This window comes from Cheilinus undulatus, linkage group 1 (assembly GCF_018320785.1).
Source record: "Cheilinus undulatus linkage group 1, ASM1832078v1, whole genome shotgun sequence".
Lineage (NCBI taxonomy): Eukaryota > Metazoa > Chordata > Actinopteri > Labriformes > Labridae > Cheilinus > Cheilinus undulatus.
This window is the reverse complement of record NC_054865.1, coordinates 11,629,226-11,656,072: the sequence shown is the minus strand read 5'-3', so window position 1 is coordinate 11,656,072 and position 26,847 is coordinate 11,629,226. Positions and strand designations below refer to the sequence as shown.

Sequence of the window (26,847 nt, the reverse complement as noted above, 5' to 3'; positions counted from 1 at the left end):
TCCTGTCTCCGTCATATGTCAGGGCTCCGTTCACTACACTGCTCCGCTAGCTTGATAGCAAACTTCAAAACAAAGTTAAATCGCATAGTTAGGAGACTTAAAATACGGAAGAGACAGCGTCCCATTAACAGGGAGTGAACAAAATGCCTGCGGTCTCTAAAGGAGATGGGATGCGTGGCCTGGCGGTGTTCATCTCTGACATCAGGAACTGTAAGTTTGTTTATCACATTCATACACAGTTCATGGCCAGGACAGGGACAAGCTAGCCGGTGCAACTTTGGGGGTTATAGTGTCCTACCAGTCTGAACACGCAAGGAAGTTTCTTCCTTCTCCTTTTCATTAAACGTTTTGGCAAGTGTAACTCATAAAAGTCGATGCAGACAGCTGCTCAGTCAGCTAGCCAACACGGGCTAATTAATGTTAGCCGTTAGCTTCGGTTGCTAACGTCATGTCGTAGGGCGTGGACCGCACCGCTAACCGTTGATAATACCAAACTCATAAGTCTGTGCCCATCAAAGTTTGTATAACCGCTCAGCCAGGAATGGTTATCTATGTGTACACGTAGTAGATATCACCAAAAGCAATGTACATGAGCAGTTTGTTGCAAACGTTGCATTGGTGTTAGGCTTATAAAAGTGACCATGTTAACTGACGACTTTCATCAGAGAATGCGTTTTGATGTCTGCGTTACAACAGATGTTGAAAACAGAAACGTCCTAACGTATGCTCAGTTATGTATTTCTAATAAGTACGTTTCTGGCGTGTTTTCATGATTATATCCCGAAACAAAAAGCATCGATTGGGATACTTAAAGCCTTTAACATCTGCTGTAACTACAACCACAGACACATCAGGCAAAAAGTCCTTTATCAACATGGTCACTTACAAGACCGCAACACCTGACAGCTTTATGCTCCAAGTAACGCAGAGGAAGTGCACAGCTGTGTAGAAACAGCTCAAGTGTAACGTTTTTGCATATAGGAACTGTTATAGGATATGGGCAAGAGCCCTCCAATTAATTTTAGTGATTCCTAATGATATTGATGACTAATCCTGGAGAAATTCTGGGAATCTGGCTGTCCATTTAAGAATAATCCACTATTAAAAAGTTCCTTGTGATGAAATACTCCAGCGTCAAACAGAAACACTATAGCCAGTCTATGGAATAGAGCTGTTTCCAAAGAAGTTGCCTAATAATTTCAAGTTCTTCAAGTTCTTCTTTTCGTTTCTTCCTGCCCTATCATAGTTTGTAAAAAGTTGACAACAGGCTATTTAACTGTGTTCATTATGGCATTCAAAGATTACTCCCAGCAAGTTGTTGTCATACTTAAGACAAACTTCTGTTAAATTAGGAAAGGTATGAATGCAAATAGCACTGCTGCTAATGGTGTTGTCATCAGAAATCAAAGTTCACTTTCTCATGAAAAGGTGGCTGAATATTTCATTATTTTTGCCAAACAGCTTTATTAGCATGTGAAGATCAGAAGTCCCTCACATGCCCAAATTATGATTGTCTTATAATAAAGCACAGTGCAATGCATCTTCTGAGAGAAAATAACTACATTTGACTTCGTTGTAGGTTTTGCAAGACACTAATTTTAAGGGCTAACATGGATGACACATCAACATTGCTCAAGCACTGTAATTTGTTGGTTAAGTCATTACACAACAGCACACAAAGCTCACACTGATCTACTTGCTTGGTCTGTTCATGTCACTTCCTACAGGTTTGCTAAAACATGTCTTAAGCAGATTTTTCCCTGTGTAGCTTTATTGAACTGAAATTAAGAACAGAGGCCACAAAGTGCTTTGCAGTTGCAAAACCCCCAAAACATTAAGACCTTAATAACAGATAACTGCATAAAAAACAGCAGAAGACCACCCAGGTTTTCACTTTTGTCCTTAATCAATTTGAAATATAGGGTTCACTGTGCTCATACCTCCTAAACAAACACTGTGCAAGGTATGAGCATAAAATTGGAGCTGATATTCATCTTTATAGATATGGACAACCATTGTTACATGCATATTGGAGCTTAGATAAGTTATGTTCGAAAAATTTCTTCAAACCTGGAAAAAATTAAGACACTGAATTCTCATACATTAAAAGCGTACCTGGTAAAATAGTCTGAACTGATGTGCATAGTGCTCTATGTGCAGCTACTTTTTTTTGCAACTTATTTTTTATTGGGTTGAATTTTTAATATATGGATAAATAAATGGATAGAAAAACATAAAAAAGCAAAGACTTAGAAATAAAACCATTCAGTCATAGCTAAAAAAAAGAAAGAAAAAGTTAAGGTCAATGAGTTAAAAGTGTTTTTTTTTTTTAACCACAGAAGGGGGATTCAAGTTCAGCGGTGTTTCCTTTTCAACCCGTATATGTTCTCCTATGCTGTGTCCTCTCAAGTCACTTCTTTGCTTTAAAACAAAGACAAAGAGTTCCTATAGTGACATAAAGCAAACACAGAAATCACATTTAAGCAGCCTGACTAAGATAAATGTGTTGTATTGCTTTACTAAGGTTATTAGTGCTCACTAGGGAGCACTACTTTACTCCCCAATTTTTTAAATAAATTACATTCATTAAAAACAATTCACATGCCCAAACAGGAACGCAGATACATATGCATTGAATATTAATTCATTAATGTATTAATACTTGTCTTTGATTACAGGCCAGAACTCCAGCCTCCATATTTTTCCACAAATCATAGTTTTTTGTCACCTTTTACAGCTTTCAGTAAACTTTATGGCTTCCAAACCAAAGTGGATCAAAGGATATCATTAGTTTTTAGTATTCACTTTGTGTGAAAAAATATAGCTTTTCTTCCTAATTTTCTGAAAGGTGGCAACCCTGGAGACAGGAGATTCTGGCCTGATCCCAGACACTTTCATATTTATGTATTTAAACATCTGCATACTTAATATCCTCCCTTTCTTAAATGATCCAGTTTTTGTATGTAATTCTGATTATTATATTGTGCTATGGAGCCCCTTTTTTTAAAATAACTGTTCCATTTCCTCCAGTGATTAGTAAAGTGTGTCCATACATAAATCAGGGATAAAGATAAGCTTTCCATGTTATATATTTCATTAACAACATTTATCCAGTCTCCTTTGTTGGGGGTTCTTTAGTAAGCCACCTTCTTGTTAGACTCTTTGTGCAGCTACTTGCTGTGAACATGAAGCATAACCTTTAAGTAATCTATCAGGCACCTTTTAAAATGAAAAAATGTGTTTTTATCAAGCAGGAATCTCTGTGGTTATGGCTAAATGGAAGTGCAAAAAGCTTTTTTCCATGTTAAAACGTGGAGTTTTCCTTCAGAAATAAAAATACACAAATATGCAGAATTTGGTAAGAATAGTGCATGCCTTTATTGGCTCTCTTTTTACAGGGTGGGTCACTTTTATTTTATTTTTTACTCAATCCCTTTTGGTTTAAGCTCAAATTTTATTTATGCATCATTTGACTCAGCAATGCTCCAAATGATGCATAAATAAACTAAAATTTGATTTATGCATCATTTGGAGCATTGCTGATTCAACTGCAAGCTGGCACCATGTTGGAGACAATGTTTGAGACATGGTGTTCACAGTGGATCTGATTTCTAAACTCCCTTTGGTATCCAAATGGCTCACATTCATACAGTGGCAAGGCTGCAAAGTAGAGTGGCTATCAGTATTAGCTAATCTCATTCATACACATCCATGCATTCACACTCGTCTGACACAGCAATGGGAGCAAATTAGGATTAAATGTCTTGCCCAAGGACACATTCACGTTACTCTCAGAGCAGGGGATCAAACCCTCGATCTGGTTGTGGGATGACCGACTCGTCTACTGAGACACAGAATGTTGACGAAACAACTTGCAATATATCTTGTTCTGTTTGCAGGTAAAAGTAAAGAAGCAGAGATCAAGAGGATAAACAAAGAACTGGCCAATATCCGTTCCAAATTTAAAGGTAAGTGATCAGCTCTTGACAAACCAGGCTAAATAGGGAGGATTGTAATTCCAAGACTAAATCATATCACCTAGTGTTTAGCTAGTATTCCTGGTGCTGTTAATCTGCCCTGTTAACATTTCCCTCAACTGTGTCTTGGCTTTGCAGCCTCTCAGTTCCTTCAGTTTTAAGGGGATGTTGTAGTTTTACACTATGCAGCACTTCACTGTTAAAGTGTCTGTCTAAATCTCTCGTTGATGTTGTTTCTCAAGCCACCTGTTCCTCGCTGACTATTATTAGTTTGCTTCAGTAAGCTGCCTCGTTTGCACTGCCTAGCATGCTGGCATTGGCATATCTTCATTCTTACATTTTCTCTATGTGGTAGAGGTGTATGTGGTCTTTGTGCATACATTCTAACAGTTAAAAAAGTAAAAGACCAATACAAATGCCAGAAAATGTTAAGATGGAGAGAGTTTATCAGACAGACACATTTAGTTTAGAGCCTAATGACCTTTTTACTATTTATTGGACCATTCATTTAAGAATGGTGCAATAGTGTGGTTATCAGGAAGAGCTTAGAATTACATTTTTGTGCTGTTCATAGTCTAAAAGTTCAAGCTGAGGAAATAAGAGCTGCTAAAATACAATCAAAGCAAAGTACTTCCATTAATCTGAAAACTAACTATCATAATAAACACAAGTTCAGCTAACCAATGGCTGTGTTTACATGTACAAACATTTTCAACCTAATCAGATCATTCTTATTGTTCTGATCTGGGACTGCAAATTCTCTGTTTACATGGACACTGGATAAAGTGATCCATTGTGCATTTAAGAAACATTTAATCAGAATAAACTATTTTGACATGTATATAACTGTCCTGCTGGTACAGTCTTTGAGAAAAAAGAGAAGTAGAAGTTGTTCCTTTCTGTTAACAGTGATATAAAATGTGCCCTAATGCTAAAAACACAACAGCAAAGTGGACAGTGGCAGAGGCCAGTGATATCCCACTACTGTTGCTAAAGTATGACAAGCTAAGTACATGTTTCTGTCAATGAGCATACACCAATATAATTTGTCTGTTGTCCACAATTGAAAAATCCATTACTTGGTCATTGCACCTTTTTTAAGCTGTGTTCACTGTAAATTCACAGGACAGTCATTCTGTTATGCCTGTTACTAAGTGAAGATCTTTTTTAATGTACCTTGGCAATAGTTAAAGGAAAGGTGTATTATAAACATCAGTAAAAAATTAAGTATTTTAACATAATAATGAATAAGAGAAAACAACTTTAAAAGTGATCAAATGTAAGAATAAGGTACATTGATCTGAATGATTTCTAAATGTCTTAATCCATACTCATTCATTCTGTCCGTTTGATATTAGGCTATAAATATATAGTCTGAGCTCAAAGCTGCGTTTGTCTCCCACTGACTTCTTAAATGTCTACTGTACTCAAAGGTTAATGCCAGATTGTCAAAATTAAATTCTTTAAATGTAATGTAGACATTCACATCTTTCTTTGTCTATTTGTGTGCATGGAATGGTGCTGGGCAGTTTATCAAGTGTCAATTCGGAGTATGGTTTCCTTTCAGCGATAATGAAAACAAGATAATCAAGATAAAATGTATGAAAATCCAGTTAAATCCATTTTAAAAAATCAATTTAACATGTTTTTTTTTCTTGTTTTTCAATTTGTTCGGGATATTGAATTGTTCAGGGTGTTGAACTTAAGTTATGCATGTGATGCAGATGTTGTAAAATCAGTGAGTAATCAGGTTTAATTATGATCTCAGTGATGATAAAAAGGTGTGATTATGATTTGACTGTGATTATGACTATAATCAAGCAGCCCTAGCATGTACGTGTGTTTGTATTTTTATGTGTGTGGACAGGTGACAAGGCTTTAGACGGCTACAGTAAAAAGAAGTATGTCTGCAAGCTGCTCTTTATCTTTCTCCTGGGCCATGACATTGACTTTGGACACATGGAGGCTGTCAACCTGCTCAGCTCCAACAAGTACACAGAGAAACAGATTGTAAGTTTGTACTCATGTTTGTCTAGCGTTGACAGTTGACAGTTCTTCTTTATAAAGTGAAATGGCTCTAAAAATGTTTTCCATGATTCCTTTCAGGGTTACCTGTTCATCTCGGTGCTGGTGAACTCCAACAGTGACCTGATCCGTCTCATCAACAATGGAATCAAGAATGACCTGGCCAGTCGAAACCCCACCTTCATGAACCTGGCCCTGCACTGCATTGCTAATGTGGGCAGCAGAGAAATGGCAGAAGCTTTCGCGTCTCAGATTCCAAACATCCTTGTGGCAGGGTTTGTATTAAATGCCCCTAAGACAGAGTGCTTTTAACCAAATACAATCTCACACATCCCCATATTGTTACCGCCAGTCTTTGCCAAAGATGTTGTAATAGTATCATTTGAATAAGTGCTTATCTTAAGGGAGAGATACTGTTTTTTGAAATGGGACTGCTTGAGGTGCACATTGATAGAGAGGAGCTTACCTACTGTTGATTGAGTTTAAAATGGCACATGGAGACCTTATGTGAAGACAGAAAAGTTTCCTGGTTATCATACTTCACATTCCATGATTCATAGTTCATTTCTTGATTTTCATGTATTTGTTTGAAGCATTGATGTCGATGTTGCAGCAGCTGGCACTGTCACCTTACAGCAAGAAAGTTCCTGGTTGGAATCCTAGTTGGACATGGCCTTTCTGTGTTAAATTTGCATGCATTCCCCATGCATGTGGTTTTTCTCTGCATACTCCGGTTTCTTATCACAGTCCAATGAGGAAGTAGAAGCAGTTGTGGTGCAAAACAATCATGCCTAATATGAAAACGCCATAAGAGTGAAATGTTTCACTTTGTAGCTGTGCTAAGGGCTTCTTATCTTCTCACTTTATTTACTAAAATCACAGGCAACTGCAATCAAATTAACCTTGACTGAAATCAGAAAGATATTGACACTGGAGTGTTAAATGATCTATTTTATGTGTATAGGGCTAAATTAAGTTTTCTATGCCTGCCTCTATCAGGGACACCATGGACAGCGTGAAGCAGAGTGCAGCTCTGTGTCTGCTAAGACTCAACAGGATGTCTCCTGATCTGGTTCCCATGGGTGAATGGACAGCACGTGTGGTTCACCTGCTGAATGATCAGCACCTGGTAAGAACAAACCATGTATTTGAGTGTTCACTGTAGAAATTACTAAGTTAGGGTGCCAGATTGGCTTGGTGCTTGGAGCAGGCACCCATGTACCGAGGCTTTAGTTCTCAGTGCACTGGTTACATGATTGGTGCCCGGTCTTGGTGCTGTTTGGTGTGTGTCTCCCCCCCCCCGCTTTTTCTCCCCATGTTTCCTGTCTCTCTTCTGATCCTAATTTATTTTAGATCATTGATTTCTGTTGCAGAGCTCATAATTGTCAATATGCCAGTTCTTAAATAGTATAGAATTATGATTACAATGCAGTGCTTACTGTGAAGTATTAGTGTGTACGACTGTCTTTGACACAGTACGCTTTGTTTTGCATGCTCACTTTCATCAGTACTCCTACAACAGAACGAGTATGAAGTAGCATTTTGTGATGAAGCTTGTATCTTGGTCTGTGTGTATATTTTCAGGGAGTGGTGACAGCAGCCACCAGCCTTATCACCAATTTGGCCCAGAAGAGTCCTGATGACTTCAAAACAGCTGTCTCACTGGCTGTAGCGAGGCTGAGCAGGGTCTGTCTTCTTAAACTGTTTAATTGTTTTAATCTCAACCATTTAAATACTAAATATTTTCATGATATTTATTGATGATTTCTCCTTGCTCTTTTTGTACAGATTGTGACTTCAGCATCCATCGACCTTCAGGACTACACATACTACTTCGTTGCTGCACCATGGCTGTCTGTGAAATTACTGCGTCTGCTACAGTGCTACCCTCCACCTGGTATGAGACAATACTGTCATTTTTATCAAGAAGAAGAAAACGTTTCTAGCTTTTTGGTCCACTGCTACATAACAACCATGCATGTGTGAACTGCTTTATTTAAAACACTTCAACAACGGAAACAGTATGTGTCCAAAACTAATTTAAATGGAAGTAAAACAAGACCAATGAACCACTGTCCAGATTGGAAATTAGATTTATTTATGGCTCCCTATGGCTATCTTTCCTAGTGTAAAAATTTCAAGTTTGTCATATTCATGTAATTGCCCTTTCTTTTATTACCAGGTCAAATAATCAGCTCTCTCCATAAGGTAATTAACAGTCGTATTTTCATCAGAATACAACTATTGACTTTGATAGTCCCATTACCATTCCTCTAGGATAGCCATTAGGTTTTCTTTCAGCCATAGTTTGCTTTTTTATTCTCCATTTAAACCCATATCCAAATTAGAGTTAAATAAGTTCGCCTGCAAGACCCAACATCTTTACCCATTTCACCCTTCTCTCCATATTTTCTGGGACTTTACTTTGTAGAGTTCACTTATCCCCCAGGACAGACAAAAAATTGTAAGCATTTACACTGAGAGGTGTGCTTTAACATTTTGTGGTGAATAATTTTTTAGCTTCTACACGTTAATTCCTTCCATTTCATTATCTAACACTGCTCGTCTCATTTGGGGTCGCAGGGGGCTGAAGCTGATCCATCTGTCACTGGGTGAAAGGTGGGGCACATCCTGAACTGTTTGGCAGTCAACGACGGGAGTGGCATACAGAGACAGACACATTTTCAAACCTATGGACAAGTTAGGCCAACTAATTAATCTAACAGGCATGTCTCTGTGAGGCTGCAGCACTAGCCACTGCATCACCGTGCAGACCTCTAAAATTTAATGTCAAAATTAATCATTATATCAGATAGTAAACTTCAGGGCAGAGCTTAGGGGTCAGTGTTAGTAGACATTTGCGTTATAAAAATGTTTTCAGCTGTTATGTGTCTTAATGTTGATCTAATTTCCTAGTCAAAATGGTTCAAGAGTCTGTGGTCTTAAAATGTTAAGTTGTAACTTTATTTAACTTCAGATACTTGTAAATACTGTGTTTATGTGGTGGAGAGAGTGACAGTTGAGCGGCTGTGTCTGCAGTGGATCAGTCTGTGAACTGATGGCAATTTTGTGTCAAAACACGCTCATATTTAGATAAAACAGTTTATTTTTTCAGCCATGAATGAAAATTGAGTGTACCGTAAATCCTCAAATAAAGACCGGGATTCAATCTGTGGCCAGGCCTCTTTTAATGACCGGTGTTTACACATCATTAGCATATAAAGGCTGGTATTTATATTGTGGCCAGGAGATTAAGCACCCAGCCACAATATTTTCAACTGTAAATTGTGACTGTGTGACCGCTATTAGGGCTCTATGGGTTCTATGTTAAAGGAATTGCAGAATTGGCAAAAAAAAAAAAAAAAAGGACACTACTATTTCACACGTAAATTGTGGAAATTGAATGAATTTGATGGAAATACTGTGTTTTTTTTAGAAAGAGGAACGTATATCTGGGGAATATGTTCCGGGGAACACTAAAGCGTGGCACAACGTGTTCCTCACTTCACAAATACTCACCCTGACCCCCTAAACAATACAAAGCATGTCAAAGCAGCTGCACAAAACACCGGCAACATCATGTAGCTCAACAAGGGTCAGTACTGTGCAACATAATGTTGCATTTACAAGAAAACTCATCCGTGCTTCGAGTTATTTTGCCTCACACACCAGGGAGTCACGGAGAGAGAGAGGCGTGTCTGTGCGCAAGGCACACAAATGAAGTCACAACTTGAGGACCTGCTCACCTCTCGGGGGCTTCAAACTCGAGTCGGACAGACTCGAGATTTTACGAAGTCCTGTAGTATAAATGATGTTATATTCGAGTATCAGTTAGCTTAATTATTCCTTCTGTACATTCTGTAGTTCCCTTTGGTTGCTTAACTAGCCAACACATGTCTGCATTAATGTAGCGGTCTGATATGTGGCAGACGGACAGACAGAAAGGATGGAGCGAGATAAGGAGAGAACCATTACAGTCAGGAGTAAAACACAATGCAACATCCAACTGCATGCACTGTTACAGACTGTGAGAGTAAAGAAATAAGTCAACTGCAAGTTGCTTTGCGCTTGGCGTCTCTGCCAAACTTTTGTACCGTTTAATAATAATAATTCTAATAGCTTAATAGTCATAATAATTTAAAATGTAAATGTATATTATGCTTATTCATTTAAGATCTCTCTTTCTCTGCTTGCCATCCTCTCCATCTCTTTTCTGCACATGCCTTATTACCTGTAAGCACACATTCTTAATATAAACGAGATTAATTTTGTTTTCCATTTTGTTTTCCATACCATTTCTTTAATGTTATGTTGGCATTTAATTGTGTTAAGCCCAAAATAACCGTCAGTGAACTAATTTTTCTCAATGTCAAACCTAACTCGTTTTGTGTTGTAAAATAAAATCACAGGTGCCTGCGCAGTGATCAGAAACCGGGATACTAGTTTTTCTCATGTACACGGGGGTATGAATAACCAGGTTTCTATATGCACATGTAAACACAGTATCCTGTTTATGATAAAAACCAGGATATGACCCATAACCGGGATACTCAAGTCCATGTAAACACAGTCATTGTTGCATTTTCATTACTCTGCTTGTCCTGTGGTAGGATAAATTAGATGAAGTGTTTTTTGACACTAGATGGCACCAGAGTTAAATAAAAAGTGACAGACATGAATGCTCATATTAAGGGTGATCTATTATAATTAAAGTGTATCATTTATTATGGATAATAACTTGACCATGTCTGCTTCCATCTCCAGCAGCATCCAGCAGGATGAACTTCTCATTGAAATCTGTAGTTCTGAAAAAAAGCCCTGCTTGTTAGAGTGATGTTTAAACAAAGGCTGGGGCTTGTTAAGAACATATTCTTTATTGTTGCAGAGGATGCAGCACTGCGGAGTCGTCTCACTGAGTGTCTGGAGACCATCCTCAATAAAGCTCAGGAGCCACCCAAGTCCAAGAAGGTCCAGCACTCCAACGCAAAGAACGCTATCCTGTTTGAAGCTATTTCTCTCATCATCCTCCATGACAGGTGGGTCTGATTCAATCTCTTAATCCTGCTGGTCACTGAATCAGTGGAACAACATGGAATTACAGAGGAATGTTAAATATGTGGGGAATTTTATTGGGAATGTTTTACAAGAGGAGGGGATCCAATTTCATGACACTTCAGTTAAACAACGCCATGTCTGACATTTTAAACCCTGCATTTAACAGTCAAGTAAAAGAAACGAGATCTTTTTTCCTGTAACTTATCTACAGCATGTCTACATAAAAAAAGAAACAAAAAGATGCAGTCTTTGTGTTCATATTTTACCTCAGATGTGTCTTCTTTTAGAGTCATTTAACAATAAAGCTTACAGGATTTCAGTGTTGCCCTTCAGTTGAATAGCAATGAAGACACTTGTACTTTTTGATATTTTAAATGGATTTTTGCTTCAGAAATGGCAGCTTTTTGTATTTTGTTGCATCTCTTCTCCTCTAGTGAACCCACCTTATTGGTACGAGCCTGCAACCAGCTTGGCCAGTTTCTGCAGCACAGAGAAACCAATCTCCGTTATTTGGCTTTGGAGAGCATGTGCACTCTGGCCAGCTCTGAGTTTTCTCATGAGGCAGTAAAGACGCACATAGAAACTGTGATTAACGCTCTAAAGGTGAGTCACTTTGTTTTAGTTAATCATAATCATGTGATAACCACAACATTTAAACACAAGTTATGGAGTTGGCTTAAAAAGTTGGGCTTTGTTGCAAAATGATCTTACTGCTATTTATGAGCCAACTGGCTGGAAATACAGAAATTAAGAAAAAAACTGTACTTTTAACATGATATTTTGTGGCAGGTTGATGTGGTACAGCCCATGTCCTTCCCTTTGATTAATAGAGATTATAGAAAACGTTACAGTGTAATCTCTGTAGTGACAAGTGATCCAATTTGCCAGAGGAATTTATTATTTTGCAAATTCTCTTGTGTTCTCCATACAGACAGAGCGAGATGTTAGTGTTCGCCAGCGGGCTGTGGATCTGCTCTACGCCATGTGTGACCGCAGCAACGCCAAGCAGATTGTGGCAGAGATGCTGAGCTACCTGGAGACTGCAGACTACTCAATTAGAGAGGAGATAGTGCGTTTCTGGTCTGATCCTGACCCCATTTAGTTCCAACATGTGCTCCTCTTTTCTTCAGCTATTTCCTTTTCATCCTCAGGTGCTTAAAGTGGCTATCCTGGCAGAGAAATACGCTGTGGACTACACCTGGTATGTAGATACTATCCTTAATCTTATCCGCATCGCCGGTGACTATGTCAGTGAGGAGGTGTGGTATCGTGTCATCCAGATCGTTATAAACCGGGATGAAGTTCAAGGCTACGCAGCAAAGACCGTCTTTGAGGTGGGAAAATAATCATATCAGAGAAGCTTGATGTGTTTTTCATTTCCTCACAAAACTTGGAGTCTTGTCATTTTTTCTGGTAGGCGCTTCAGGCCCCTGCCTGCCATGAGAACCTGGTGAAGGTGGGAGGATATATCCTGGGAGAGTTTGGAAATCTCATTGCTGGGGACTCGCGCTCCAGGTACATCAACATCATTGATATAATAATTTCCACTTTTCTATGAATTCTTGCCTGACTAGAACAGATTTTTCTTCTTCTGTATGTTCTTTGTTAAGATCTATTTTTGGTCTTTTATGCCTTTCTTTAGATAGTACAGTTAATAGATTCAGAAACTTGAGAGGGAGAGTGGAGAATGGCATGCAGGAAAGTAGATTTGACTCTGGGCCACGCAGTTAAAGGACAACAGTCTCTGGTGTGCAGACATAACCACCAGGTTACTGGTGCCCCTACTTATTCTTTTAAGGGCTTGGTTTCTTGGTATAAATAGGGGCCCTCAGTGGTATTCAGTCAGTCGTGCAGACATTCACTAATATAGATGGAAAATTATTCAGTACCTATTCAAAAGTACATGACAGTTTAAAACTGCCCCTACTAATATAGTGTCCCTTAAACTCAACAGGACATTTCCATCTGCATTAGTAGTTCTGAAACAAACCAAAACAGTCTCTGAACATTTTCTTTTCAGATAAAAGTCTTCCCCAGACGTCCAGTAAGTTTAAAACCAGGCAGAAGTCAAAATACATTTTTTGGCTGTTTTAGTGGAAAAAAAACCTTTAAACTTAAAACTTAAAATTGTTCAGTGTTCTCTGATCAAAAGTGGCTCGTTGGTGAAAATTAGTAGTGCTTCAGATTAAGCTTTGAATGAACTTCTCTGGCAAGCTTTCCATTATCATTTATGATTACTGGTAAATACTTTTTTATTCTCTCCTCCTCCAGCCCCCTGGTCCAGTTTAACCTCCTCCACTCCAAGTTCCACCTGTGCTCTGTTCCAACTCGAGCTCTGCTGCTGTCTGCCTACATCAAGTTCATTAACTTGTTTCCAGAAGTAAAGACTACGATTCAAGACGTGCTGCGCTCTGACAGTCAGCTCCGCAACGCTGATGTTGAGCTCCAGCAGAGAGCTGTTGAGTATCTGAGGCTCAGCTGCATCGCAAGCACTGATATACTGGTGAGTGATGAATGCAGATGGGACTTATTGCCGAGGTGAGACTACACAATAATATCCTGATCCAGTTGTCATAGTGTTTCTGATCCCATTGACACTCAGCATCTACAAAAGTCACAAATGTAAACAAGCCAAATGGTGTGGTGAAAGAGAAATGATGGAGTTGGTGCTGTGAAATGAAACTATGAGACAGAGGAAATGTTTGTTGAGCTCTGCAAACAACATCCCTGCCTTTATGATGTGTGAAGAGGGACTACCATGACAGACTGAAAAAGAGAAATGTTGTGGAGAAACAGGTTAGGCGCTACCATGTATTTCAGTCATATGGCACAAATGAATGGCTCCCTCTATGACATCTAATCTGACACAGTTAACAGACCAAAGATTGTGTAATCTGACCCCATATAGGAGTCAGTGAGTGTCAGCATTCACAAACTGAGATCTCAGTAGTCACTCGATTTGTCCTTTATTGGACAGAGGAGGACAGTGGATAGTGTTGGAAATGGGATAAGAGTGGGGATAGACATATGGCAAAGGACCACAGGCCAGATTCGAACCCGGGCCGCCCACGTGGGTAGTGCATTAGACCGCTAGGCCATCTGCATGCCCCCACACCATTACATTTAGATGTTTAAGTTTTGGATTGAGTTCTTGAACTATATGATTGTTTCTTTTAAGTTTTAGGCTCAGGCTCCTCTTCTGTTGCCAAAAAATTCTTAATACACAAATACAGAGGCCCTTTGCTGTTACACGCATTGTAGAAGAACTTTGTTGTCAGAAAAGAAAAGACAGAGTCATTGGCATGAAAAAAATGTGTGTAAAAACATTGATTTTTTTGGTATTTGCAGTTTTTGTTTACATTCACCTTAATTTTATTGCAACTTTATTGTCATGTTATCACTGAAGGTAAAAGTGCTAGACATGCCCCTGCTAAACCTCGCATGAGAACCAGCAGAAATACAACGTTATATCATAGAGTCTATTTATTTAACTAAACGTCCATGCTGCTCACAGGCTGATGTTAGTTGGTGTAATCTAAAAATTAGGGATGTACAATATTGAATTTTTGCCAATATCTAATATATCGTATTTACAAAGAAATTGCTGCAGATACCGATATATTTTAATGTGGGTCTGACCAAAAATTTAGTCCTTAAAAAACACAATTTAAAGTTTGAGGATGAACAAATTTAAACTTTTAAACCCATTTTCAAGTGTAAGGAATGATGATGAATAAAGAAAAAGACTTCTGCTGATATAGATGTGTTGGTCTGGCCTAAAACTCCTCTAACTTATTATTTGTTCTAAATGCCAATATTTACAGCTGATATAGGCAGAACTTTATAGCCAAAATGTTGATTGTAAATACAGCATAATTTTTATATCTGCTAATACCGCTATTATACTGATAATATCATGCGTCCCTACTAATAACTGTGGTGCCACTCATCATGATGGCTTACTTATGAGTTATATTGATAGAGATCTCTGATTTACAGTATTTCCTTAGTCCTGCCCACAGTCAAATTATAATTATGTGAGAAAAACTCAAGTCTGTTTGATGAAGATACTGTATAGGTGTGAAGCGGTAAGTGTAGCTTATTGTTCCTTTTAAGGCATATGTGTCATACCTTACCTTATTTTAGTGGCCACTTTGTTACATCAGAGCCTTTTGTATCATAAAGGGGTGGAAATACACCAGTGGTTTGAAGGATACCAGAAGTACTCCTATTGTCTCCCTACAGCGTCTTTTATATGATCTAGCATTATTTGTTATTGATTTATAGACAATAGAACCCTTCAAGCACACAATAGTAGATCTGAATCCCTCTATATTGCCTGTACTTAAAGCCTCTTTTTTCCTCCACAGGCCACGGTGTTAGAAGAGATGCCTCCTTTCCCAGAAAGAGAGTCTTCAATCTTGGCCAAGCTAAAGAAGAAGAAAGGCCCCGGCCACCTGCCGGATATAGATGACACTCGTAAGAATGTCAATGGCAGCACTGAGCACAGTGAGAATGCTGAAGCCGCTAAGAAGGTGAATCTAAAGTTTTTATTCACTTGGCCAAAAGTTTCTTTTTAAAGACCTCCCTCTAGTGTTTCCTTTACTGTATCATTCAGCCCTTCTTCTCAAAACAAGCCTGTATGAATCTTAAAACATTCAGCTGTATTAGTTGTTTTTAAGATTCTTTGACTTTATTTTCTGCCTTTTTTAACATTTCCTAATCCTTATCTGGTCTTACCTCCTCCTGTCTTTGTCTTCAACCCTTCGTCCTTCTTCTTCTTCTCTTTTTGTCCATCAGTCTTCTCCTTCACTGATGGCAGACCTTCTCCCTACCAACAGACCCCGCCCTGCCTCTTCTAGTCCCATCATGCTCTCTGCTGTGACCATGGTATAAAAATAGCATGAGAAAACACTTTTTTTTTTTTTACAACTGCTTCTCCTGTTACTGCTGCTGTTTTGATTATTGCGTTACTTCTCAAATAATTACTCTATCTTTGTAAATAGAATTTAATTTATTTTTAGTATTATCTTTTGTTTTTCACTGCTGATCAAAAGATGATCATGCAGCCTCAGGACCTGAATTTTGATGATCTCTGTTCTTTCTAACTCACTGAATGTTGTCCCATGCAAGGTTAACAGTAGCTAGATGCTCTCATCTTTGAAAAGGGACAAACACAGGTGGAATGTAGTCCAGCGTTTTCATCACTCGGCACCCTAAACTTAGAAGCTTAGAAGCTTAGAAGCTTTAGCTTTATCATCATTGCACTGGTGAGACAATATGATTAAATATTGTTGGCAGCAGTCAGTCAAGCAGCAGATAAAAACACTCATGGTGTGTGCATTATATCAAAATAAATAAATAGAATAGAAAAGTATATTCCTAAAAATGTATAGTCATAGTTAAAATCAAAATTTATCAGTAGTTAAGTGTGGTTATTAAAAGTCACAGTAAAAGGCACAGTCATGGTAAAATCACACACTGCTCTTATTTGAAAGAAGTTAAACTTATTGAATACTGCCGCTTTCTTCAATCAGTATGGTTTTCGTTTTTTAGGAAAGCAAGCTACAGTTATAGCTCGGTTAAGCAATTTAACTGGACTACCATACTTAATCCAGTAAACATGTACAGCAGGGGATTTGATTTACTGAAAAGAGCATGTCCATCTCCACTGTTGTTGGTGGTGATGTCGTTCAGCTAGTTAGAATGAACCTTCTTCCTGTTGAGCTAAAATATTCGCTAGCATGTTGTACATTCTGCCAAATGGTAAATCATGGACAAACCTAAGGCATAACAATTTGTGCACACTCCATATGTTCCTTTTTGTATAATTGAGATGAGCACCATACCTCATACCTATGGTAATTATATAAGGCAGACAACAACATGACTCCCACTGTGTTTAGCATTTAAGCTATTCAGGTTCAAGGTCAAACTCCAGCACCAAGTCTGGAGCATGCACAGAACGCTTACGCCCACCTGACCTGATTTAAGTGAATACATGCATGAGAAAATCACTCTCCAACTACATCATTTATGTGTTGGTCCAGCTGCAGACATTAGATTCAGTATGGTTTAAGCAAACTTCATGCATTTTAAAAAGTTTTTTTTCAGACTAACTCTAAAATTAGTCTTTATACCTGCATGTAAGGATACACAAAACAAAACAAAAAAATTTCTTACATGCAACTTATGCATCCATGTACATTTTGAAATTAAATACGACATGTAAACAATCATTTTGTCAATGCTTTTTCTCCCAGGGTTCCGCCCATCCATTCACAGACCTGATGAATGTAAACTCCCCCCCTCCAGCCACCAACAGCCTGTTGGTGGACGTGTTCTCTGACATCGCCACACCTGCATCTGTGGAAGTGTGTGAGGAAAACTTTTCCAGGTGGGGAATCAGCATTAGCTTGGTGGAAGAAATTAGAAGGGAAGTTGAGTGTAAACGTTTCTGGTTATATCTGGATAGTGCTCAGCAGTCCACCTTGAAATAGTACTTTCAAAGTTTACCATGCAGTAATATAACTTTCAACAGGGAGAATACCTACCTACCTCATTTCCACAGAGAGTCTAAGTTTCCTGCTTTTAGTCTTATGTAACTAAGGCATGTTTTTTTTGCAAGCTGTGCATACAGCTTCTTGTGCTAGTTCACACATCAGCCTTCATCTTATTGATGAAGATGGTGGCAGAAGATGCCGCACATAAAGCAGCATTCTGATGGATTGAGTGTACATCCCTAAAGATATTATTCATAACTGATATGATGTAATATTAGGCTGCATCATTTTCTGTCGTCTTTGTCTCACATCTAGTAGCTTTACCAGGTGCAGAAAGAAACCCAAGTTATGTTTCTGGCTTGCATGCAAATAAATCCATCTTGCACTAAAAAGTCAGGCTTTTCCATGTTGATGTTCAACATAGCTTTATAAATTTGAAAACTCACAAACCTATCCCCACTAGCATGTAATGAAATGCTCTCTCCAAGTAGCCATTTAGCCACAGCCTATAGACATCTTGACAACAGCTTAATTCACAAACACATGCTCCAAAATTTTGTGCAGACTCTGGTATTATAAGGCATAAGTCTCACTCATTCGCTAGAGTGGTTGCCCATACACTGAGACTAGAGTCCACAAAACATCTGTGGAGGTATCAATTCCTGTTCTTTGTGCTGTTTAGTGCATGTCTTCCCCCTCTCTTTCCCCCTATTTCTGGTCTTTACAGCTGTCACATCTAAACAATGGCAAAAAGGCCCAAATTTATCTTGAAAAAACTCTTAATATAACTGTACATTGTCTTTTGATATAGTTCAGACCATTGGTGGGTGCAAAAGCACATTAAACATTATTATTCCTACAAATTCTAGTTTTAAAGGGTTTTCCAGTGTTTAAAAATTTGACAGTAAAGACGACAAAGAAGGCTGAAGGAAAGATCAGAGTTCTTTGGTATAAACTACAAAAATAACAGATGTTACACTTACCACCATCTTTATTTGATGCACTAACAGTTAACACATCTATCTTTTAAACCTTTAAATGTTAAAAAGATTGTGGACTGAGTCACTTGCAGTCAAGCAGTATTGCAGCCCCTGTGTTTGAAGAAGCAAGCTATAATGTTCAGCTGTTTTACTTCTTCACAAACAAAGCAGTAGGCTTAACATACCTTGATACATAAAAGGAACTTCTCTGTCAAGTAAATATGAAATTATGTTTTTCAATTTCAGGTTTGTTTGTAAGAACAATGGAGTCATCTTTGAGAACCAGCTCTTGCAGATTGGACTGAAGTCTGAGTACAGACAGAACCTGGGTGAGCAGCTCTTTTTTATTGTTGTTTACAAATATTCACTAGGCCTTTCTGTCCAGCTAGACATATACAATAATGAAAATGAGCTGATGTAAAAGGCATTGTTGTTACAAATGTATTTAGAAGGAGTTTCAACTGATCAGATGTGATTAATATGCTGCTTTTGTCCCACAGGTCGTATTTATGTGTTCTACGGAAACAAGACATCCACCCAGTTCCTTAGCTTCACCTCATCTGTGACAAGTCAAGACCCTCTCACAGCTCATATCCTTTCCACTGTTTAGCATCTTCCTGTTACAGGACTCCCTGAAAACTCCATATTCCATATAGAGTGATAGATGTTTCACATCTGTTAACACTCTGCCAATAACCTGATTATCTGCATTTTTATGATCAGTTGTCCCATCTCTTTATAGCTAAGCAAACCAAACAGCAGGAATGGAAAGTCACTAATTAAGAAACAAATTAGTTTACTCAAATTACTGTAATTGAGCAGCTTTGGGTATACTTGTACTTTTTAGAGTACATTTTGAAATCAGTCATTCACATTACATCCTAAAACAACAGTTGGATTTTACTTTATTATAAGTGATTGACTTTTCCTAAATAATAAAACATGCTTGGGGATCCATATTCGCATGTTGTGAAAAAGTTTTTAAAAATCCTATTTTACTGTAATACTCCCCAGTAGCTACTCAATACTTTAAGTAAAATTGAAATAAAATACTTTGTACTTTTAATTTAGTACTGTAGTTTAATTGGGCTGTACTTTTACTTCTGTCGAATTACATTTTAATCAGTAACCTTAAAACTAGGGTTGTTAAGATTAATCAAGTTAATCACGAATAATTAGATCCACAATTAGTGCACTCATATTTTTTAGCCCAGTTAATCGCATCCTTATTGTCCCTTTCAACACCCTTTGGTTAAGGCCTCGACAGCATCTCTCTGCAGGGTCAGTAATGAAAAATAATTCTACCACTGCTCTTTGATGTCTCGTTACACTTTAAAAACACTCACAGAGAGCTCAATAGACAAGTCAGAAGTCATCTGCACCATCTTAATGATCTCTTATTTCATTTTCAATCTGTAGTATGTTCCCTTTTCCGTGGTGAAGTCTTCAATCTACCTCCAATAGTTGGCCTGTACCCAAAAAGGAAGTCAAGTACCCTCAGTTTAAGACAGTAGAAAAATCCAAAATTACACAAAAACAGTTTAAATATTCAGCTAATTTTTGTCTTAACTCTAAAATGAAATGTACAGAAGACATCCTTCCTACTTGCTACCTCATAGGAATTTATAGTTTCTGTAGTAGTGTAGAGTCTGCCTTCCTGTTTGAGTTTATCTTATCTGTTCAGCTTGATAGGTACTTGAAGTAGCTCCATCAGAAAAAGACATGACCTAATCTTGAGTGGAGCACAGCAGGTACAGTAGATGTTTCTAACATGCATGAAAGAAGGATCCTGTTCAGCAGAAACACAGTCATTGACTGCGGTTTGACTGTGATTTGTTTCATAGTTTGCGGCACAGGAGGACCCTGTTAAAATTTTGGGTTGCAGACTGTAGAGATGATATGAAATTTGTACTATTTTCAAAATTAAGAAGGGATCAACCTTATTGAATTAAAATGATTAAATTAGTTAGTAACAGGTACTACCAATGGTCTGCAGAGACCATTGTCATTTAGACTACAGCAGTGACTGCATGTCATCACTTTGTTTCTTGTGTTTCATCACTGCTTTATGAGAGCCGTGACATATTGCATCATCCTTGACAGTTGTCTCTACAGCTGAATGTCCATGCTAAGGCAGTAGACCCTGTAATTGAGGGAGGGGCTCAGGTCCAGCAGATCCTCAACATTGAGTGTGTGTCGGATTTCACAGAGGCACCAGTTCTAGACATCACATTCAGGTTAGAGCCTGAACGCATACATATTTTTAAAATGTATTGATCTCTGTTTTTATGTCAAAGTTTGACTGTCTGTGTTTGAACAGATACGGTGGGACTCTGCAGAACATTGCAGTGAAGCTTCCTGTGATGCTGAACAAATTCTTTCAGCCAACAGAGATGACATCCCAGGACTTTTTCCAACGCTGGAAACAGCTTGGAGCGTAAGACTCGATTTATTTTTCCACTTGACAAATGTCGCTGTCAGGTGTTTATTTCAAACCATGATGTGTAAGGTTAGTGTTAAGTTACTTTTTAGTTAATCTGAACATTGCAGTGTGAAATTCCAAATTCCTAATTTACTCTGATTATTTTCCTACTCATCTCTTGATAGATTCTGTGTGTGAGGTTAGGGTCAGCTGATGTGAGAACACAGCAGGAAATACTCAGATAAAATTATCTAAGAAAATGGGAGGGGCTGATTTATATCTTGCAACTGCTACATAACCATAGACTCCACACCAAAAAGACAGTGAGATCTCTGTTCTTTGAATTAACTTCGTCATTATGTTATGTTTGTCAGTGTGTATTTTTCCACTCTGAACCATTCATAGCATTAACATGGGGCAAAAAAACTGCAAGAGTTGTGTTGGAGTCTGTTTGCATGCCCATATTACTGTACCATTCTTTTTCATCGTGTCCTGCCTCCCGAGACTCCTCTCCACATCCTCTTTGAGAGTGAATGTCTCCCACTGTGAGGTACAAGTAATAACAGCTAACTAAAGAAAATTTCAAAGGCAATCTGGTTTAAGTATTATAAAAAAATTAGCACCACAAAAATTGTGTTTTCCAGGTTGTTTGATGTTCAATAGGATTAATTCATGAAAACATGATTTCCTGTCATTCTGTGTGCCTGCAGTCCACAGCAGGAGGTTCAGAAAATCTTCAAAGCTAAACACCCCATGGACACAGAGGTCACCAAGGCTAAGGTAAAAAACATGTTAAACTCCACAAAATACAGCTTTATTGGTACATGCTGGAACTTCCATCACTGATGCAGTGTCTTTCAGAAACATCACAAAAGTGATTTTTCAGCTGTGCTCTTGTGAAAATATCAGCTGAGTCTGATTTTAAAGGAGCTGGTCTGTGATCACAAAGAGCTGCACAAATTTAGACAGTAAAGCGGATATGGGAAAATTCAAAATTAAACATCCTGTGCTGAGCTAGAATATTGTAAAGTAATACTATAATGCAACTTTAACAACCTTACAGGATCCTTTTCAGAGATATGAACAATGGCTTGAACCACCACTGAAAGCTGTGAAAAATGGCCAGATGAGTTATTTGTTTTATTTATGTGCATTGATTTTATACAGTTAAGAAAAAATCTCTTCAACCTTTTCTTCAAAGAATCATCCTTATGAAATTTATAATACCAAGAAATTTGAACATTTAATGTTACAAGGTTGTGCATGACTCTCAAGACAATGCGAAAACTTTCTGAGGCCTAACCATTTAAAATTCAGATGCAGATGTAAAATCTATTAGTGTTTGTTTTTAAAAATTACAATCTCAGTATCAGTCAAAATGATAGATTTTCTGCCATAATCAAACAACTTAAATCTAGCTGTAGTCTTACAGTTAGTGGCCCTGCAGTATCCCCAGTCTTTAGCACTATTTGCATGGGATTAGTATTACCTGTGGACCTCTTAGTATTTGTGAATTACCCTCTGACATCAGTGTTTGTTGTGGTGCATTTGCATGGGCTAAGTGAGGTCTTTAATGTACTCAAATGCTTTACTGACATTTCTGAATGAAGACATGAAGGTGCTTCATGGCTGTAGCAACGAAAACACACGGTGAATTTTTATTTCTAAAGTTCAAACAAAAAAGCAATGTTGTGCCCATTGCATTCTGCAGGTGACATTGTCTACCTGTATCCTATACATGAGTTAACCAGAGTTTCCAAAAGAAAAAATGTGCTTTAGTTTTTTTCTCTATATATATTTTTGGAACAGCATTATCTGCTTGTTTGGTTGATAAATAATCCTAAGCATTATATTTTCTCCTCTATGGGTTGTTGTGCAGATCTTAGGTTTTGGTGTAGCTCTGCTGGACGGTGTGGATCCAAACCCAGCAAACTTTGTTGGAGCCGGAGTCATTCACACTAAAAACACTCAGGTGGGCTGCCTGCTCAGACTGGAGCCTAACACACAGGCACAGGTAAAGACAAACACGCATAAGGAAAACATCTCTGTGTTGAAGCATCATACAGCTGTGTAACTGTGCGTCTCTTCTTTGCAGATGTATCGTCTGACCCTCCGGACCAGCCGGGAGTCTGTGTCTCAGAGACTCTGTGATCTCCTCTCTGAACAGTTTTAGACTTCAACACTCAGCACCAGCATTTTATACACCCTTACTCACCTAGCCTCACTGTAGATTCAAATAATTTTGTAAATTGTGTAAATTGTTTTTATTTGTCTTACTCGACACGTAACAGAAATGAAATATATTCTCTGCACAGCTTTACTCATAGGTTACTGCTTTAAACCGGCCTGGTTCTCCGCAGACACTGCAGGAGGCTCTGAATGCTCCTCCTGTCCTGAACAACTGCGGGCCTTTTTTTGTCACTGCCGGGTATTTCTAATGCAAACCTTTTGAAGAAACTTTCATGAGGCTTTAATGAGATTAAGTTAGTTAAAAAATCTTTAGAGGATTATAAGCTTACCAATGATCTCCAAAATTAATTTTCTATGAAACGTTTCTTCTTCTAGCGTCTCAAAAAATGTTGCACAGAACGGGAGATTTCCTGAACTTCTCGTTCATTTTGCACTTTAGGTAATGAATTTCATCACAAAAGTAGATCAGATAGATTTTGAGAGAACATTTTCACAGTCAAATAAGTATTTTTTACTTATTTCAACAATTATAGATGTCTGTCATCTCAGGAGGAAGAGCGAAGCTTTGTACTGTGGTATTTTGTTTAGCAAAAAATAGAGTATTGATGCTGCAAATTTTCTTTTGTTGTGTGAATTTTGGACTAAGACTGTTTATAAGAAGTGGGTGAAGTCTTCTGGGGCCTATAATAGGAATTGAGTTCCACATACTCAGGCTATCTTGCGGTTATCTAGATTCCCTAACTCTGACAAAGTAGATCACGGTCATATAAAGCTGGCTACCAACCTGATAAGTTCACAAAGCAATTCTGATGGCACATTCACATGAAAGAGAAGGTACGAGTTTCATAAAATCTGTCATGAGCATGAACAAGTCTGCTATAAGCAGACCATTTTGTTTCACAATTTCTGAGCGAACTATAAAACAAAATCAATTCAACTGTTTTTGCAAAATACAAGAGGAACTGGCAGAAAAACAGGAAAATCTCCTGGTGGTAATGTTCAGATTAAGGCTCATTGCATCTTGTTAGTAGTCCAGCTAAGATCTAACAAGAATAACCATACTGTATTCCTTTAAATTAATTTGTTGCTCAATTAATTATAATCACAATTAAGATATGACATCTGGCCCATTAACTTTGAATGTAGATAAATGGAAGTGTTGTGCTTTTTATTGACAAGCTCTATGTGCTGTGAGCCGATTAGTTTTCCCTTCGTGTTTACACAAGTCAGAGCACAACTTTAAGTTACATACGTAGATATTTTTAATACATTAATGATGTTTGGAATCTACAATATGAATCAGTGTAATCAAGCTGATAATGTCACTGACATTCGCTTGCGCCGCATCCAGTAAGAATAAGATGTAACATTTCAATTTGGCCTCATTTTCAAACAGAAGGGTAAAAAGCAGGGATGTACAAAGTTTTTGCTCAGAGGGCCGCTTACAGAAAAATATGATGATGTGGCAACTTTGATTTAACTCACTTTAAGTGTATTTAAGTTTGTAAAACTGGTCCATGTAGGCAAAGATATGCTTAGTGACTGCATAAGCTTAAAATACCTTAATCACAGCTTTCCATTAATGGCCAAAAAAAAAATCCTTGTCAGGATGAAAACACACTCCATGAAGCAGTATCCTTTATGGAACTTGAGACGCACCAGATAGCATGGCGTGATTTATGCCACTATTTGCCGTTGTTATCTTTTTATCTTTATTTATCAGAGCATTATGATTTGAGATATCGTTTTTATTTTGTTTGCCAATATGTTTACTGTTCACATTTTCTCAGTTTACTCATGATAAAAAGGAATTATTCTTGTCAAAATATTTGTTTACAGAATTAACACAGCAGCTAACCTTGCAAAGCAGATGGATATGCCCGTTTCCTGCATCAGTAAAGCTCAGTTAATCCTGTAAACGTCATTAATATTCTTCGTATTTAAGATAATATAGGAAACACAAATCACTGGTTTCTCTCCCTCTTGTACTCACGCAGAACTCTACAATATTGAGATCTGATTGGACTGTAGGTTCCCCTTGGTTTTTTGTTTCGCCTGAAAACAACCATCTCTGGAGTGGGTCAGGTATTCAGCTTGACTTGTGATCTATCTTAGTAAGAAGGGAACCACCTTTGTTATCCTGAAAACTCAGTGACCTTGATAACCTAAAATGCTCCTTTGTAGCCCTGAGCTTTAGAAAAAAAGTTGTGCAAATTAAAAACTGCCTAAGCTACAGTTTTCACAGGGACTGTACATGGCGTTAAGAAAACAACATACAAACAGCGTGTTTCTTTGCCTGCATGGAGTTGATATGCTGCTTGTTTACTTCCTGTTTTGACGTAGTATTAATGCAGGGTAGGATCTATGATTGGCGGTCTGCACCTGGCTTATGTCAAAATCGTCAGGATGCTCTGTGCATTCCTGTGTGCCTTCCTGTTTGGGTCGATGTGTTTTGTGCAGATTTACACTGAAAATAGACTCACTTGTACCTCAAGTGAAGCAGAGTGGAGTAACTCATGGGAGATGGATTGTAGCACATTTTGTGGAAACGCAAAGGTTAACTAGAAATGGAGTCATTTACTCTTGATTTGACCGTGCTGACTGAGCGCTGGGCGGTTTATGATTAATGACTTTAGTGAACATTTCTCTTGTAAGTTTGTTCTTACTGTCTCAAGTTTCAAGTCAAAGTACGATTGAATTTTTTCTAATTATGACCCTGTTCAGGTCAAAATAAACAGTGAAGCAGGAATTGCTTGTGGGCATAGACACCTGGGATTAGCATGTTGCTATTTGGGCAGCTTTACCACCATGGTATAGTTGTAGCGCTCACTTAGGATGTTGATATTTAAACTTGAGGTTTGCTGTTTTCATCCACTTCTTTTATACAGTCGGTACATTTGAGAGCTGTGTTGTTCAGATGTTTTTTGCATTGTGTTCTGTATTGCCTTTTTCCCTTCTTTTTCATCTAAGTAGCTAAGACAATAGTGCCTGTGTCGATTATTGCTCTGTCAAGAACAGAAAAGGGCCTTCACCTAGATGAATGATTATCTATAAGCACTGCCACACTGTCACAGTAGCCTCACTTCAACGCTTTAATTCACAGCACTGCCAAACTCTGTATGTTTTTATAACATGTTGTACTGTCTGTTTTATAAAATGTGTTTATCAGAATTCTTGATGGTGTATTTAATGCTCATCATAAAGTGGCTCCATCCAAGAGTGACAATGCATTACATATGGGTTTATACAAGGGAATAATCGCAACTCCTTTTTCATCTGAAATTAGGCAATAATGCATCCTTTTTCAAGCCATAAAACATCAGACACCCCATGTTGTTAGGTGAACTTTAGAAAAACCTTTAATGCTAAGCTATCTGATATATAAACTCTTGCCAAGAAAGACAATAAGGAAGTGCATCACAATCTCAATACTCCTCGAATACCTTTATGAAGACATACAAATGAAATAAATTTGTGTAACATTTTCCTATGTTGAAGAATTGTCTCACAAAATAGGTAACCTATATTTGCCTGAACCATTTTACTATAAGGAAAAACAACAGATTTAATATTTCACAAATAAATGTGTCCCTTAAGGTTATGTTATCTGTTTACTTTTCACACTTAGGACATGATCTTTCAAGAGGCTTAATCCGGATAATAAATTTGCTGGATTTGGTAATTCACTTTTATAC

At 37.9% G+C, this 26,847-nt stretch overlaps 1 protein-coding gene across 2 annotated transcripts; it reads left to right on the top strand.

Annotated features, from left to right (window-relative positions):
• LOC121508584 (AP-2 complex subunit alpha-2) lies at positions 1-26,323 on the top strand. Of its 2 annotated transcripts, XM_041785532.1 has the most exons (23): positions 1-210; positions 3,900-3,968; positions 5,845-5,987; positions 6,084-6,277; positions 7,002-7,131; positions 7,587-7,688; positions 7,791-7,899; positions 10,888-11,038; positions 11,492-11,660; positions 11,989-12,126; positions 12,209-12,391; positions 12,475-12,572; positions 13,329-13,560; positions 15,428-15,592; positions 15,858-15,947; positions 17,321-17,454; positions 18,787-18,869; positions 19,041-19,130; positions 20,654-20,777; positions 20,861-20,977; positions 21,673-21,742; positions 22,842-22,976; positions 23,058-26,323. In XM_041785532.1, the coding sequence occupies exons 1-23, from the start codon at positions 144-146 to the stop codon at positions 23,133-23,135; spliced, it is 2,871 nt and encodes a 956-aa protein (XP_041641466.1). In that variant the 5' UTR covers positions 1-143; the 3' UTR covers positions 23,136-26,323. The 2 variants fall into 2 exon arrangements, with proteins under 2 accessions (XP_041641466.1, XP_041641475.1); XM_041785541.1 differs by lacking the exon at positions 15,858-15,947.
• Positions 26,324-26,847: the final 524 nt, after the last annotated feature.